The 14,614-nt window shown below is 40.2% G+C and overlaps 1 protein-coding gene across 3 annotated transcripts in view; it reads left to right on the top strand.

The window, feature by feature from the left end:
* MORC4 (MORC family CW-type zinc finger 4) overlaps positions 1-9,761 on the top strand; it is a 51,932-nt gene extending 42,171 nt beyond the window's left edge. For 2 of the 3 annotated variants that reach the window (XM_045470648.1, XM_045470650.1), the window contains 3 exons: positions 7,251-7,944; positions 8,241-8,524; positions 8,830-9,761. In XM_045470648.1, coding sequence (XP_045326604.1) covers positions 7,251-7,944; positions 8,241-8,524; positions 8,830-8,983 — 1,132 coding nt within the window. In that variant the 3' untranslated portion in view covers positions 8,984-9,761. The remainder of the gene's footprint in view (positions 1-7,250; positions 7,945-8,240; positions 8,525-8,829) is intronic. The other variant, XM_045470649.1, reaches the window with a different exon arrangement.
* Positions 9,762-14,614: the final 4,853 nt, after the last annotated feature.

The following is a 14,614-nucleotide window of genomic DNA, read 5'->3' as shown; positions in this document are numbered from 1 at the left end:
GTGTCTGTCTCTCAAAATAAATAAAGTTTAGGGGCGCCTGGGTGGCGCAGTCGGTTAAGCGTCCGACTTCAGCCAGGTCACGATCTCGCGGTCCGTGAGTTCGAGCCCCGCGTCGGGCTCTGGGCTGATGGCTCAGAGCCTGGAGCCTGTTTCCAATTCTGTGGCTCCCTCTGTCTCTGCCCCTCCCCTGTTCATGCTCTGTCTCTCTCTGTCCCAAAAATAAATAAACGTTGAAAAAAAAAAAATTTAAAAAAAAAAAATAAATAAAATAAATAAATAAAGTTTAAAAAATTTCCAATTGTCAACAAAAATTTATGAGACATGCAAAGAAACAGGAAAGTGTGACCTGTACATAAGAAAAAAAGCAAATAATAGAAACTGCCCTTAAAGAGATCCAGATGTTTGATTTAGCAAAGACTTCAAAGCAGCCATTGTAAATATGTTCAGAGAACTAAAAGGAGAGCATGTCTCATCAACTAGAGAATATCAATAGAGGGGAAAGTTATCTATACCTACATCTGTATCTGTTTCTATATCTGTATCTATATCTATATATTTTATATGTAAATACATATATAAAAGAACCAAATGGAAATTCTGGAGGTGAAAAGTATAGTAACTAACATGAAAATTTCACTAAAAAGACTCAAAAGTACATTGGAGTTGGCACAAGATAATTAGCAGACTTGAAGATATATCAGTTGGCACAAAATAATTAGCAGACTTGAATATATATCAATTATAGATTATGCCATCTGAAGAACAGAGAGAAAAAAGAATGAAGAAAAATGAACAGCACCTCAAAAGAAATGTGGGACACCATTAAGTACACTAACATCTGCAGAGTAGGAGATACAAGAAGAAAAAGGGTAGAAAAAATATTCAAAGAAATAACGGCTGAAAACCTCCCCACTTTGATGAAAACCATTAATCTACACATCCAAGAAGCTTAGCAAATTCAAAATAGGACAAATGCAAGGAGATTCACAGTCAGACATAGCATAGTGAAAATATTGAAAGCCAAGGGCAAAGAGAAAATCTCTAAAGCAGAAAGAGAAAAATACTCATCATGTACAAGAGAATCCCAGTAAGATTAACAGCTGACTTCTCATTAAAACAGTGGAAACTAGAGGGCAGTAGGATCACATATTCAAGGTAGTAAAAGAAGAAAGAGTGTGAGGCCAGAATCTTAAATCCAGGAAAACTATCTTTATAAAATGAAGGTGAAATAGATACATCCTCACATAAACAAAAGCAGATGAAATTTGTTTCTACAAAACTGCCTTTCAAGAAATACTCAAGGGAGTTCTTTAGGCTGAAAGCAAGTGATACCCGATAGTAATTCAAAATCACATGAAAAAATAGAGCACTGGCAGTGGTATCTAATTAATTATAAAAGACAATAGAATAGCATTTTTCCTGTTTCTATCTTTAAAGAATAATTTCACAAAACAATATGTATATATTTGTATATAATTTTATGTACATATATAACCTTATTGTTGGGCTCATCTACAGATGTAAAATGTTTGCCAATATTAGCACAGAGGAGGTGAGTGGGAGCAAAGTGGTATTGGAGTAAGGAAATAACACCATAGTTAAGAAATGAAGAAAATCTTAAATGGAAAAATAAGGTTGATTTAGCAAACTCTATAAACATTATCAATATGCGATTGCTCTGCTTTCTTCTCTCAGCTTCCTCAAAAGACATAACATTACATAAAACAATAATATATTGTTAGATTTGTAAATGTTAAATGAGAAAATATCCACATAACATAAAAAGAGAAACAGTAGAGGAAGAAAGGAACAAAGAATTCATGACACATGTAGAAAACAGAAAGCTAAGTAGCAGATGTAAATTCTGTCATTTCAATAATATTAAATATGACAACTTTAAACTATCCAATCAAAAGACAGAAATTATCAGATTAGATTTTTTAAAGATCTAAATATACAGGAGACACACTTTAGATTCGGAAATACAAATAGGTTGAAAATAAAAGGATGGAAACAGATATACCATGCAAACAGCAACCAGAAGAGAGCTTCAGTGGTTATGCTACCATCAGATAAAATAGACCTGACTTTTTAAAAAGTTTTTATTTATTTATTTTGAGAGAGAAAGTGAGAGAGAGGGAGCAAGCACGAGCAGGAGAGGGGCAGAGATAGAGGGAGAGAGAATACCAAGCAGGCTCTGCACTGTCAGCACAGAGCCTGTTGTGGGGCTTGATCTCACAAACCAGGAGATCATGACCCGAGTTGAAATCAAGAGTGCAGCACTTAACTGACTTGAGTCACCCAGGCACCCCAAGACAAAATAGACTTTAACCAAAAAAAAAAAAATGTTACTAGATATAAAGGGACACTTCATAATGATAAAGTTCATTAAGAAGATGTAATAATTATACCTAAATATGGACCTAACAACAGATCCCCCAAAATACATGAAGGAAAAGCAGACAGGATTGAAGGGAGAAATAAATACCAATAATGGTTGGAGACTTCAATGCCCCACCTTCCATAATGGGTAGAAGATCAACAAGGAAGTAGAGGAGTTGAAGAATGCCATAAACCAACTGGACCTGATGGACACATATGGAACACTTCACCCCCAAAAAAGCACGATGCATATTCTTCTCAAGTGCACATGGAATATTCTCCAGGTCAGACTATGTGTTAGACCATGAAAAAAAAAGGCTCGACAAATTGAAAGTATTGATAGCATACAAAGGATGTCCTTCAGTCGCATTGGAATTAAATTAGAAATCAACAACAGAAGGAAATTTGGGAAATTCACAAATATGTGGCTATTAAACAACACTTCAGAATAACAGATGAGTAAAAGGAGAGCTCACAAGGGAAATTAGAAAATATCTTGAGATTAAAATGAAAATAAAGTATATCAAAACTTATGGAATGAAGCTAATGCACTCCAAGAGAAAATTATATTTGTAAATGCTCATTTTAGAATTGTAGGAAGACCTCAAGTCAATAACCTAAACTTCCACTTGAAGAAACTACAAAAACAAGAGCCAGCTAAACTCACATCAAGCAGAAAGAAAGAAATAACACAGATCAGAATGGAAATGAAATAGAGAGTAGAAATACAATACAGAAAAATCAGTGGAAACAAAAGTCAGGTCTTTGAAGAAAAAAAAAAAAAACAATTCCTAGAAGAAAGCTTTGACATGGCCCTAGAAACATTTTTCTCAATATGTCTCATCAGGCAAGGGAAACAAAAGCAAAGTTAAACTATTGGGACTACACCAAAATAAAAAGCTTTTGCATAGTGAAGGAAACCATTAACAAAATGCCAAAGCAACCTACTGAATGGGAGAAGGTGTTTGCAAATTATCCTATAAGGGGCCTAATATCCAAAATATGTGAAGAACTTATACAACACCAAAACCACCCACAAATAACATGATTAAAAAATGGGCAAAGGACCTGAATAGACATTTTTCCAAAGAAGACATACAAATGGCCAACAGACACATGATGCTCAACATCACTAATCATCAGGAAAAGGCAAATCAAAACCACAATGAGATACCACACTACACCTGTCAAAATCAAAAAGAGCAGAAATAATAAGTGTTGGCAAGGATGTGGAGAAAAAGGAACCTTCATGCACTGTTGGTGAGAATGCAGATCGGTGCACCACTATGGAAAACAGTATGGCGTTTCCTCAAAAATTTTAAAAATGAATTACCATATGATCCAGTAATTCCACTGATGGGTATTTACCCAAAGAAAATAAAAACACTAATTTGAATAAATAATATGCAGCCCTATGATTACTGCAGCATTATTTACAGTAGCTTGCCATGTGCAACACTAGAGGGTATAATGCTAAGTGAAGTAAGTCAAAGAAAAGATAAATATCCTATAATTTCACGCACATGTGGAATTTAAGAAACAAAATAAGCAAACAAGAAAGAGACAAAGAAAAAAAGACAAAGGAAAAAACAGACTCTTAAATATAGAGAATAAACTGGTGGTTGCCAGGGGACTTGTGGTGTGGAATGGATGAGATAGATTAAAGGGATTAAGAGGATGCTTTTCTTGATGAGCACTGAGTAATGTATAGAATTGTTGAGTCGTTATATTGTATACCTTAAACTAATATAACACTGTATGTTAATTATACTTCAAATAGCCACCAAAAATTAAGAAAACAGTAAAATGATTCTATTTACAGTAGCCTCAAAAATGAAGTATTTAGGAATAAATTTAACAGAAGTGCAAGAACAACTTGGGAACTGAAAACCATAAAATATTGCTGAATTAGATTAAAGAAGGCCTAAATGAATGGAAAGACATTTCGTGTTTATGGATCAGAAGATGTAATGTTGATAAGATGTCAGCACTCCTCAAATTGAGCAACAGATTCGATGCAGTCCTTATCAAAATATCAGCTTGTTCTTCTGCAGACAGACCTTTGAGGGCTATGACAAAAAGAAGAAAGAAAATGAGAAGAAACTATGCAGTTGGAGAAGAATTCCTGCTATTCAAACCCTATATTAATCTTTACTAAAATGAGTGACTCCAGGTCTAGAATAAGAATCAATCCCTAAAGGGAAGAACCAGACCTTAATTTACAGAGCTAGTAAGTACTTATAGAACCAATAAGTAATATCCACCTATTTTTCTCTCATTCACATAATAGTTTCTTTTTGATTTCCTCTTATATGCAAAGTTTTGTTCCTTCATTCCCATCTAGCATATTTAGTTAAGCTCTCTTCGGTTAAGGAGTTTCTACTTTGGTACTTTAGTAGGGAACTTACAAGAGACACATAGGCACGCTGTAAAAAGTGATATACATTATAATAGAGTGCTAAGGTGCTATGGGAATTCAGAAGTAGCATTTGAGCTGGTCAGACTTGCAGTGTTGGGTAGGAGAAGGGCATTCCAATCAAAAGAAGCAGCATGAGAAATCATGGGACATTTCTTTTGGCTGGTATTCTTGAAGGGAGGTAATGAGAGAGCAGCTAGGGCCAAATTATGTCCTAGCTCTGTCACTGACTAGCTGCAGTTAGTGCAGTCAGTGCTGTCACTGACTAGAGAAAGTTAACATCTCTAGGTCTGTGCATCCTCTTCAAAAAATGCAGATAATACCACCACCTACTTCAAGGTTATTGGAAAAATTAAATGAGACCATACACATTAAGCACCTGTCACACTGTCTGGCACAGAGTAAGTGCTGAATAATTGTTTCTTATGTTTTGGAGTTCACTCCAAATGGACTAAGCTAAAGCATACCAAGCTAAGGCATTTGAACTTTTCTGTTGTGGGGAGCAGTACATAAAAATTTCAATTAATGGTATAACATAATCAGAGTAACACCTTAGGAAGATTAACTTGGCAGCAGGTAATCTGGAGATGAGAGAAGGGGAGACTGGAGGAAGCCACTGCAGTAGTTCAGGAGACATAATGTGAGCTTGAACTTGAGTATTGATAGTAGTAGAACTATATGAAATTACTGAGAGTTTGCTGGTGTCATAACACATATCAGAAACATAGGGGAGGGAACAGGTTTAAAAATGAAAATGGAAAGGCCAGTTTTATACATCGTGAGGTACAGGTGGGACCTCCAGGAAGGAATGAGTGATGGGCAATTAGAAATTCAGTACTAGAAGTCAGGGCTGGGGAAATGACTTTAGAGTTACTGACCAGAGGTTATAGCCAAGAGGTTGTATGAAGTTACCAAAGAAAAGAGAGAAGAGAAGTGAATTAAGGACAGAACCCTTAGAGGTGGGAAAATGAAGAGAAGGCAGATCATTTGACTTTCATTGCCTTTCATAAAACTTTGGGTGTTGCTATCCAGTATCCCATAACCTTCCTTCATGAAGACCTCTGAACTGACTGCTTTTTTTTATTTTTAAAAAAATTTTTAAGGTTTATTCATTTCTCAGAGACAGAGCATGAGCGGGGGAGGGGCAGAGAGAGAGCGGGAGACACAGAATCTGAAACAGGCTCCAGGCTCTGAGCTGTCCGCACAGAGCCCAATGCAGAGCTCGAACTCTTGGACCATGAGATCATGACCTGAGCCAAAGTAGGACACTTAACTGACTGAGCCACCCAGGTGCCCCTGAACTGACTGCTTTACTATCTTCCTCAACGCTGCAGCTAAATGGGCCGCCTGCAGTGGCCCTTGCGCATGTTATATAGATGGATCCATGTGTTCTCACATTGCCCACAAATACTTTGGCTTTCCCCCAAAGATTGACACAGCAAGATCTATTAAGATGCAGACCAGTTTTCTTTCTGAGTGAATGCTAGTTTTGAAGAACATTCATGGTGCTATAAGAAGCTAATGTTTGAGATGTCTTACGGATGTTGCCAAAAATTGCAGAGAAAACCTAGTGGCCTCAAAATACTGTGAGGTGGCCCATCCTACTGTGAGGTCCCCATCCTACTGCATGATTTTAAATTGCCTACGGATTTCATGGTGCAAGTTTGTTTTGTTAATTCCTTCAACAGTCAGTGCACATAGCAGCCAGAAATGGAAGGTGACTCAAGATTACTGTCCTGCACTTTCCTGAAGAAATGAGGGAGTGCCTGTTTGCTGTGACAGAGGGGAGTTCTTTTGCCCTAAGAGGGAAATGACTTGAATTGGCCGATTCAATTTGTTTGTTCCTGACTAGCACCCTGTGTTTTAATTAACTTTTACAAGTGAGTAATGGGCAATAACCACAATCCAGTTGGCTGGCAAAGGAACTGTATGGTGTTCTCTTGCAATATAAAAAAAATATGTCTAAGTCTTTGATACTGGAAGGTTTTTGTGACACTTTAAAATTAACGAGCTGGCTTGATTTTCCTCCACATACTCTGCGGGGCTTTTTATGACCTTTTTTCCATTCTTGTGTTCAGGGATTTTGCATGTGTATTTTTTGTTTGTTTTTTCTGCCTTTCCTTGCATTTTGGGACCTCCTAAGTCAGTCTGGTTTCAATCCTATTTTCAGAATTCTTACCAAGGTCAATCTGGTCTTGTTATATCCAGATGCTCACCCTCCTACCTTTTGATTTCAGCTGTCCCTTCAGACCGATTGCTATCTCAGCAAGTCGCATCAGTTGAAGGGTTTGGAGTTTGGGGGTTGAGTTATATTCCTAACTTGAAATGCTCTGTGGATAAAAGCTCAAGTCAGTTTTAATGCAGGAAATTTGGAGAGAGGCTCCACAGGATTAAGAATATATTTAGCTTGTATTGTGACAGCTTAAAATTTAATTTCCTCTTCTTCTTGCAGTAAGTACAAATGGATCCTGGGAGAGGAGCCGGCAGAGAAACGAAGAAGGCTCCATAGTGAGAGGACAACACCTCCTCTAGATTATTCCATGCCTGGCCCTTACAGGAGGGTTGAGGCAGCTGTCACCTACCCAGATGGGGAGAACAGCCATGATAAATCCAGTTCCGAGAGAAGCACACCACCGTACCTTTCCCCAGAATACCCAGAAGCAGGCAAGAGTACCAGTCAGAGTAGGGAGGTCTCTGTTCTGTATTCAGGGGCCCAAGACCAACACCAGGGGTCCCTGCTCCCTGAAGAATTAGAAGATCAGATGCCAAGATTGATAGCAGAAGAGTCTAACAGAGGCAGCACAAACATAAACAAGGAGGAAGTGAACAAGGGACCTTTTGTAGCTGTCGTGGGTGTCGCAAAAGGTGTTAGAGATTCAGGAGCTCCCATTCAGCTGATCCCTTTTAACAGAGAGGAGCTTGCTGAGAGAAGAAAAGTGGTTGAATCCTGGAGCCCAGTGCCTTATTCCTCTGTGGCCTCTGTCAACACCCCTGCCGCAGCCACTGGGGAGAAGGGACGAGGTTATGAGGAGAGTGGACAGCACAGTACGCCAAAGACGAAGAACCAAAGAGAGCTGGAAGAACTGAAAAGAACCACAGAAAAACTGGAACGTGTTTTGGCCGAAAGGAATTTGTTCCAGCAAAAGGTTAGGGCACCCCCTTAACACTAGGATATAAGACCTCATTTTAACCAAGGGACCAGACAGTTGGAGCTCTGATGGTTTTGTGTCCTGAGGCCTTTAAACACAAGAAGCTATTGAGTCATTCTGTGCTGGGTCTCAGATTGAATGGGCCCAAATGGGCTTCCCTCCCATATTTGGGGATTGAGAAGGCCCATAAGTAGAATATGGATAGAGAAATCACAGAGTGAATTTATCAGGGGCAATCCAGGGCACTCTCATAGCATGTGGGGGTCATTGAATTTCTGTTTCTTGGACTGCAGGTGGAGGAGCTGGAACAGGAGAGAAATCACTGGCATTCTGAATTCAAGAAAGTCCAAAATGAATTGGTGACCTATACTACCCAGGAGACAGAAGGCTTGTACTGGAGCAAGAAACACATGGGCTATCGCCAAGCCGAATTCCAGATTCTGAAGGCTGAGCTGGAGAGAACCAAGGAGGAAAAGCAGGAGCTCAAAGAGAAACTGAAGGAGACAGAGACACACCTAGAAGTGCTGCAGAAGGCTCAGGTCTCCTACCGGACCCCAGAGGGAGATGACCTAGAAAGGTTAATTACTAGGGTTTAGTTATCAGCTTGTGAGTGCTAATGGGAAGCATCCCTGAAGAACCCCAGTCACTGGCCATAGATAAGGGCAGAAGCCTTAATTAATGCATAGGCCACTAAGGATCAAGGAATTACTTAGAGAGCTGCAGTCAGTCTCCCTGTGCTTTGTGGCACTGTGCTTTCTTCTTTCTGTCTAGCTAATGAAAACCTAATTGTTGAGAAATGTAGGCCCGTTTGTAAGGAGCTTCATTTTGTTGTTGGCTAATGACTTCATGTCATCTCTTCTGCCCCCTCACTCCATCATACAGGGCTTTGGCAAAGCTTACGCGGCTGCGTATCCACGTCAGCTATCTCCTTACTTCTGTCCTCCCTCACTTGGAGCTTCGTGAGATCGGGTTTGACTCAGAACAAGTGGATGGGATCCTGTATACGGTGCTGGAGGCAAATCACATACTGGATTGAGCACTAGACTTACTACTCTATACACCCTCCTTTACCCTACTCTACTTTATTCTCCTCTCTTTTCTCTTCTTCTCTCCTCTCTATCCCTCCTCTCTCTCTCTCTCTCTCTATTCCTCCTCCCTCTCTCTCTCTCTGTCTCTCTCTCTCTCTCACCTTTATGCCTTATGTAGAGGATCTTTGAGTAAATCCTGGCTCTTACTCAGTCTGCTTCTTACTCAGTTTTGGTGTGGAGAAAGAGGCTAGTTGATGGGCTTTCAGGACTTCCAGGAACAGAAAAGCAATAGTCACCAAGCCAGATGACCTGAAAGCTATAATTTTCATGATGTAGATACTTGGCCTGTTTTATATCCTTTCCTAAATGGTTTGTATTCATTTAGGTGAAATCAGCCAGCAAATATTGGGTCCAACCCAGTAGGTGTTTGGGGATAAATTAAGAAATATAACTCATGGTTTCAGCCTTCAAGGCTCTAACAACCTAGTTGGAAGCACAGGACACACACCAGGTCAACTAACTTGTATAAGGGAGTGGTACAAACATGACAGAAGCATTCTGGGGGCAAGGGGAGGAAGTTGAAGGAAGGCATCACATCAGATATGGGACCTAAACTAAGATTTGTTTAAAGCACTAGCATGATCACATTGTTAACAGTGGTCATTCTTTAGGTGGTAGGACCATGGTTGGTATTTTTTCTTCCTGCTTTCTTCCTGCCTTTTTCACATTTTCTATAATAAACCTGTTACTCTTATATTGGAAAAAATAAATTGTTTTAAAAAAGAATGAGTAGGTTTGGATTTAGATATCAGGTGAGAGACTCTGTTTAACATATAAGGTAATTTTATATTTATAATTTATGTTATATTTAGCATTACCTCTGGAAAATAACATGAACAAAAGCATGGAAGATGCTAGAATGTGAAAAATATGGTTTTTTTGGCAGAAGTGATGGGCTCATGTAAAGGAAACTAAGGTCAAATCGTGACCATCTACCCACCATCACGTGGTATTTGCATTTTGATAAAGAGTTCTTGAAAAAAATCTTCAGGGCACAAATGTAAAAATATATATATACCACCAAACTGTGAGATTTCAGGTAATGCGGGGAGCTATTTTAGAGCAGGGAGATCTATTTGATATTCCTCAGAATACACCATCTACCTACTCCTGGTCTAGTGCTGAGTAAAGGGTTGATCTCATACTATCAAGAATAGTAAAACCTATACTCTTGTAAAAGTAGACATTTTGTTTATTCGTTACTTTATTGTATTTATATAGCATGTACTCTCCAAAGAGTTCAAGGTACTCTTCACAAAATGTTGAAGAATGGACACATAAAAATATGCCAGCCGTGAAAAAGAAAAAGTAAAGGAGAAATTTTAAAAGAAGGGGGTGGGGCAGGTGGGCTCAAGCAATTGCAATAGGATTAGTCTGTGCAGAGAAACGTTTTGGATATTTGTTCTGTTTTCCTCTGCAGGGTTACTTTGGAAGACTCTCCCACGCTTATTTTATCTCCTTGGAGAGGAAGCCCATCATAGTTACTGTAGTGAAACCGTCAGGAGTGGGGGGAGGCCAGAGCCAGGCTTCACCATCAGAATGAGAACTGAAAGATACCCCTGGTCCCCTTGCGCTCCCCTCACCACAGCTGTGGACTGCCATGTGGTTAATCTCTGTGTCAGATAGATGGACTGTGATATTGAAGTCCCTGTTGTCTAAATGTAAATATTCCTGAGAAAGGGGGAATGTATTCAGCTATCCTGTCAGTGATACTGGTTCTAAAGACGGGAGCTGTGAAAAGGTGGGACTTTGCACAGATACGGACAATATGGTTGGAAGGTGGTGTGGGAAAAAATTCAGAGCATTGAAGTTTCAGCCTGTAGGAGAGTGAACGCATGCATGCATGCGTGTGTGTGTGTTGGGTGAGTGGGGGGCAAAGTAGGAAAGAGTACAGGCAATTGGGCTTTAAAACAAAAAAGTTGGAAAACTTCTAACTCCTCTACTGGTGCTTACTCTCAGCCCATTTCCTGATCTCAACCCCATACTGCTTCTTCCGGTGACAGTTACCTGTGTGAGTCCATTTACTGCCATGCCAGAACTACCTCTTTGTTACCTATTTACAGTGAGACTGGGCCAGCACGAGGACCCTTTAACCAATGTTCAGTGCCACTGTGGAGAGATTAAAAAGTGTCACACAGCTTTACCAGAGCTTATATAGTGTGGAGGCAAAAGACATCTGGAAGAAAAAAGTTGGTGCCTCCTCCTGGCTGTCCTGTTAGGTTAACATAATCATAATTGCCCTTTCAAATGTCTTTCGTAATTTACCTTTTAGCTTTTCGTTTCCCCAATCAACACTTAAGTCCTTATTATTTCGTGCCTTAAAAAGTGGAATAGGTTCTTAACTGGCCCCCCTTTCCACCTGTTCTCACTCCTTCCATCCACTCTATTCACGATCACGAAATTACTTTTAATGACCTCATCAGGTTATGCCTCTGCTCAAAGACTTGCTAGTGTTCCCCATTGCCAATCAAGTTGTAATACAAATTCCTCTCCACTGTCACTGTGAGCTCTAGAGTCCTTTTTTAACATTCCAAACACAACCCTCATTCCATCCAAGCTGAATTAGTTTTTCAGTGTCTGAACCTGCCTTGAGAATTTCTCCACCTTTGCTCTTCCATTCCCTTGGCCTGGAATGTTCTCCCTCATCATCTTTCCTTTGGCTCAAATGTCAACTCCCTGCCCCCCCCCCCAATTCCTCTGATTAACCCAGCCAGGCATAACATTTTCTTTGAACATGTAGGCTTTGGGTCGTTTTTAAGGCCCTTACCACAAACTTCCTTGTCCTGTCTTGCTATTAGAAAGCTCTAGATTCAAATATATAGCTACCTACTTGACACTTACATTTACATGTCTCGCAGGCATTTCAAATAAAATGTGTTAAAAATAAACAGTGACACACACACCCTGGGACCGTTCCCTCCCTGTTTTCCTTGTTTTAGAAGGTGGCACCTCCACCAACCCAGTCACATAAGGTAGAAACCTGGAAGTCATCCTTAATTTTCCTCTTTTGTAGTCCCCTACATTCAGTCTGTCAGAAAGTCTGTCCTTTCTATTACCAAAGTATTTTGACTTGACTTTTTACCACAGCTACATTAGTCAAAAAAACCATCATCTCCCACAGATCATTGCAACTCATAACTGGTGTCCTTGCTTCCACTCTTGTTCCCACGATTGTCTTATTACAACAGCAAGATTAAAAAAAAAATACAAATCAGATTATATAACTCCCTGCTTAAAGCCCTTCTATGACTTCCCATTGCACTTAGAATAAAACCCATACCCCCTACTTCATCTGCTTTGTCTCCTGCTATTTTTCATCAGATCTCACTTTTGGTCTTCCCACTGAAAAATGTCAGGCTCTTACTTCCCTCCAAGCCTTTCTCCATACTGTTCCCTCTTCTAAAATGCTCTCATCTCCAGTTTGGGCATGGCTGCCCATTTCCCATCCTTCAGGTCTCTGTGTAAGTGTCCACTTTCTCAGGCCTTCTGTGCAGCCTCTTTTCCCCTCTCTTTACCCTACTCTATCATTATTTTCTGTTTTGTTTAATTCCTGGCACTTCTCACAGTGTGCCGTTACATATTTGGCTGTTGACTCTCACCCATTCAACAAATACTCACTGGCTACCTACAATGTGCTGTGTGATACACAGTGGTAAACACAACACACATGATGTCTGTCTGCCTCTTTCCCTAATGAGTTCTGTGAGGGGAAGGGCCTTGCACATTTTTGCCTATCACTTTATCCCAGAGCTGATTATAGTACCTGGTATATAGTAGGTAATCAGTAAATAATTCATCCTTAATGAATGAGTTAATCATGGGAACTTGATATTTCCATCTACCTCAAGAGCCTGTAACAGTGCCTTATTTGTAGAAGAAGGGGTTGGCTAAATTGGTATGAACAAGGTAGATCACAGCCCTGAACCTTAAAATCTGCAGACGCAAAACTGAAATGGTAAGTGCAACAGGTTGCAGGGGTCAGTCGGTGTGAGCCAGAGCAGACTACTGTTTTCTCTTTGGTTGAGTTTTCATTTGGATAATTGAAAGGGCTACCAAAGGAGAAAGGGAATACAGGTGTTCTTTCCCACAGACTCTGAATGTTATTGAAAGGAAGCTCCCTAGCATGCAATTTTAAAATATGGAGGATTACAGAATACAATCAGAAGTCTATAGAGACCAGATCTTGGGAATAAGAAAACATTTATGTTCCCTTTTTCCAAGAGCACCAATAGCTTCTTTTCAAGAGAAGAAAGAGGAGCTATCCTTAAAGGTCAGACAGAGCAAGCCTCAATGAAATAAGTTCCTGGCCCATGTTAGGAAGTCAGTACCTGCTTGTTGGATGAACAAATGGGCACCTAGCAGGGGACCAAGTCAGAGATTCTGCAGAAAGATATGCTTGTCCATGTCCGGTGATTGCAAATAATCTGGGGCAATCATTTCGAAGCAGAGGCTCAGTTCCCAAAGGCAATCCCCAGATAGAACATGTTTCAGAGTTCTGTACTATGAGTCAAAAGCTCTTTCTGGGGGATGAGGGGCAGGGGAGCACCTGGGTGGATGAGTCGGTTAAGCATCTGACTCTTGATTTCAGCTCAGGTCATGATCCCAGGGTCGTGGAATCAAGCCCTGCTCAAGCTCTACATTCAGCACAGAGCTTAAGATTCTCTCTCCTCTCTCTCTGCTCTGTCTCTAAACTTAAATAAAATAAAACCTCTCTCTGTAGTACTGTGTTAGGAGTGAAGCATGAGGGTATGTTCAGGAAACCTAGGGGTGAGCTCAGGCTAAGTCAAGTGTAATTTCCCCAAAAGAATAACTTGGTCTTGATGACATGGACATCCCTAACTTAGGACTTCTCTTAGGCAGAGAGAAAATTCAGAGAACATACTTTCTGAATCCAAAGTCAGGGCACATGGTTGGATAATAAACTAGACAGTTTGAGAGAACTTAGTCTTGGGTATATGAAAGCTTTAGTCATTGAGACATACATAGCATTCATTTTTCTCATGTAAAGTAGCATCTGCAGAAGAAATGTGTTTTGTTACTTGCCTCCATCCCCAAGTCCAAAGTTTTGATGTGAATCCTCGGAAACCCCCAACCCACTTGTAGATAAGCATAGTTCAAATGTTTTGCGTGCCTTCTGCGCGCCAAACACATTTCATACATCTGACCATTGAGTCCTCAGGGGCAGGTAAGATGACTTTAGGCAGAGGCTCTGGAAGATGTCGCCAAAAGACCTGATATTCCAGAAGGCTATGGAAACCTGTAAAGATTGGAAAGGCAGAGGTGTGGAATTTTCCAGGTTGTAGGGAAGAGTATAAGTGAAGTCACAAGGCTAGGTAGGGGGAAGAGGTGTGAATAAAGCAACACCCGAGTGGGTTTGAGAAATATTGAATTATTTAACTTGGAGCCTAAGGAACAGAATGCATCCAGGGCTTGGGAGTACCAGCAAGGGGTGGGGGGGCTATGCTAAATCTGCTTAAGAATGGAGCCTTTGTAGGCTATGAATTGGGGAAAGTGGTTGTTGTACCTCCCCAGTTGTCCCAGAGTTGGGGACATTAAGTTTGCAGTTCCCTTGGACTAAG

Source organism: Leopardus geoffroyi, chromosome X (assembly GCF_018350155.1).
Source record: "Leopardus geoffroyi isolate Oge1 chromosome X, O.geoffroyi_Oge1_pat1.0, whole genome shotgun sequence".
In the NCBI taxonomy this organism is placed as follows: domain Eukaryota; kingdom Metazoa; phylum Chordata; class Mammalia; order Carnivora; family Felidae; genus Leopardus; species Leopardus geoffroyi.
This window is presented reverse-complemented; position numbering and strand designations above follow the sequence as displayed.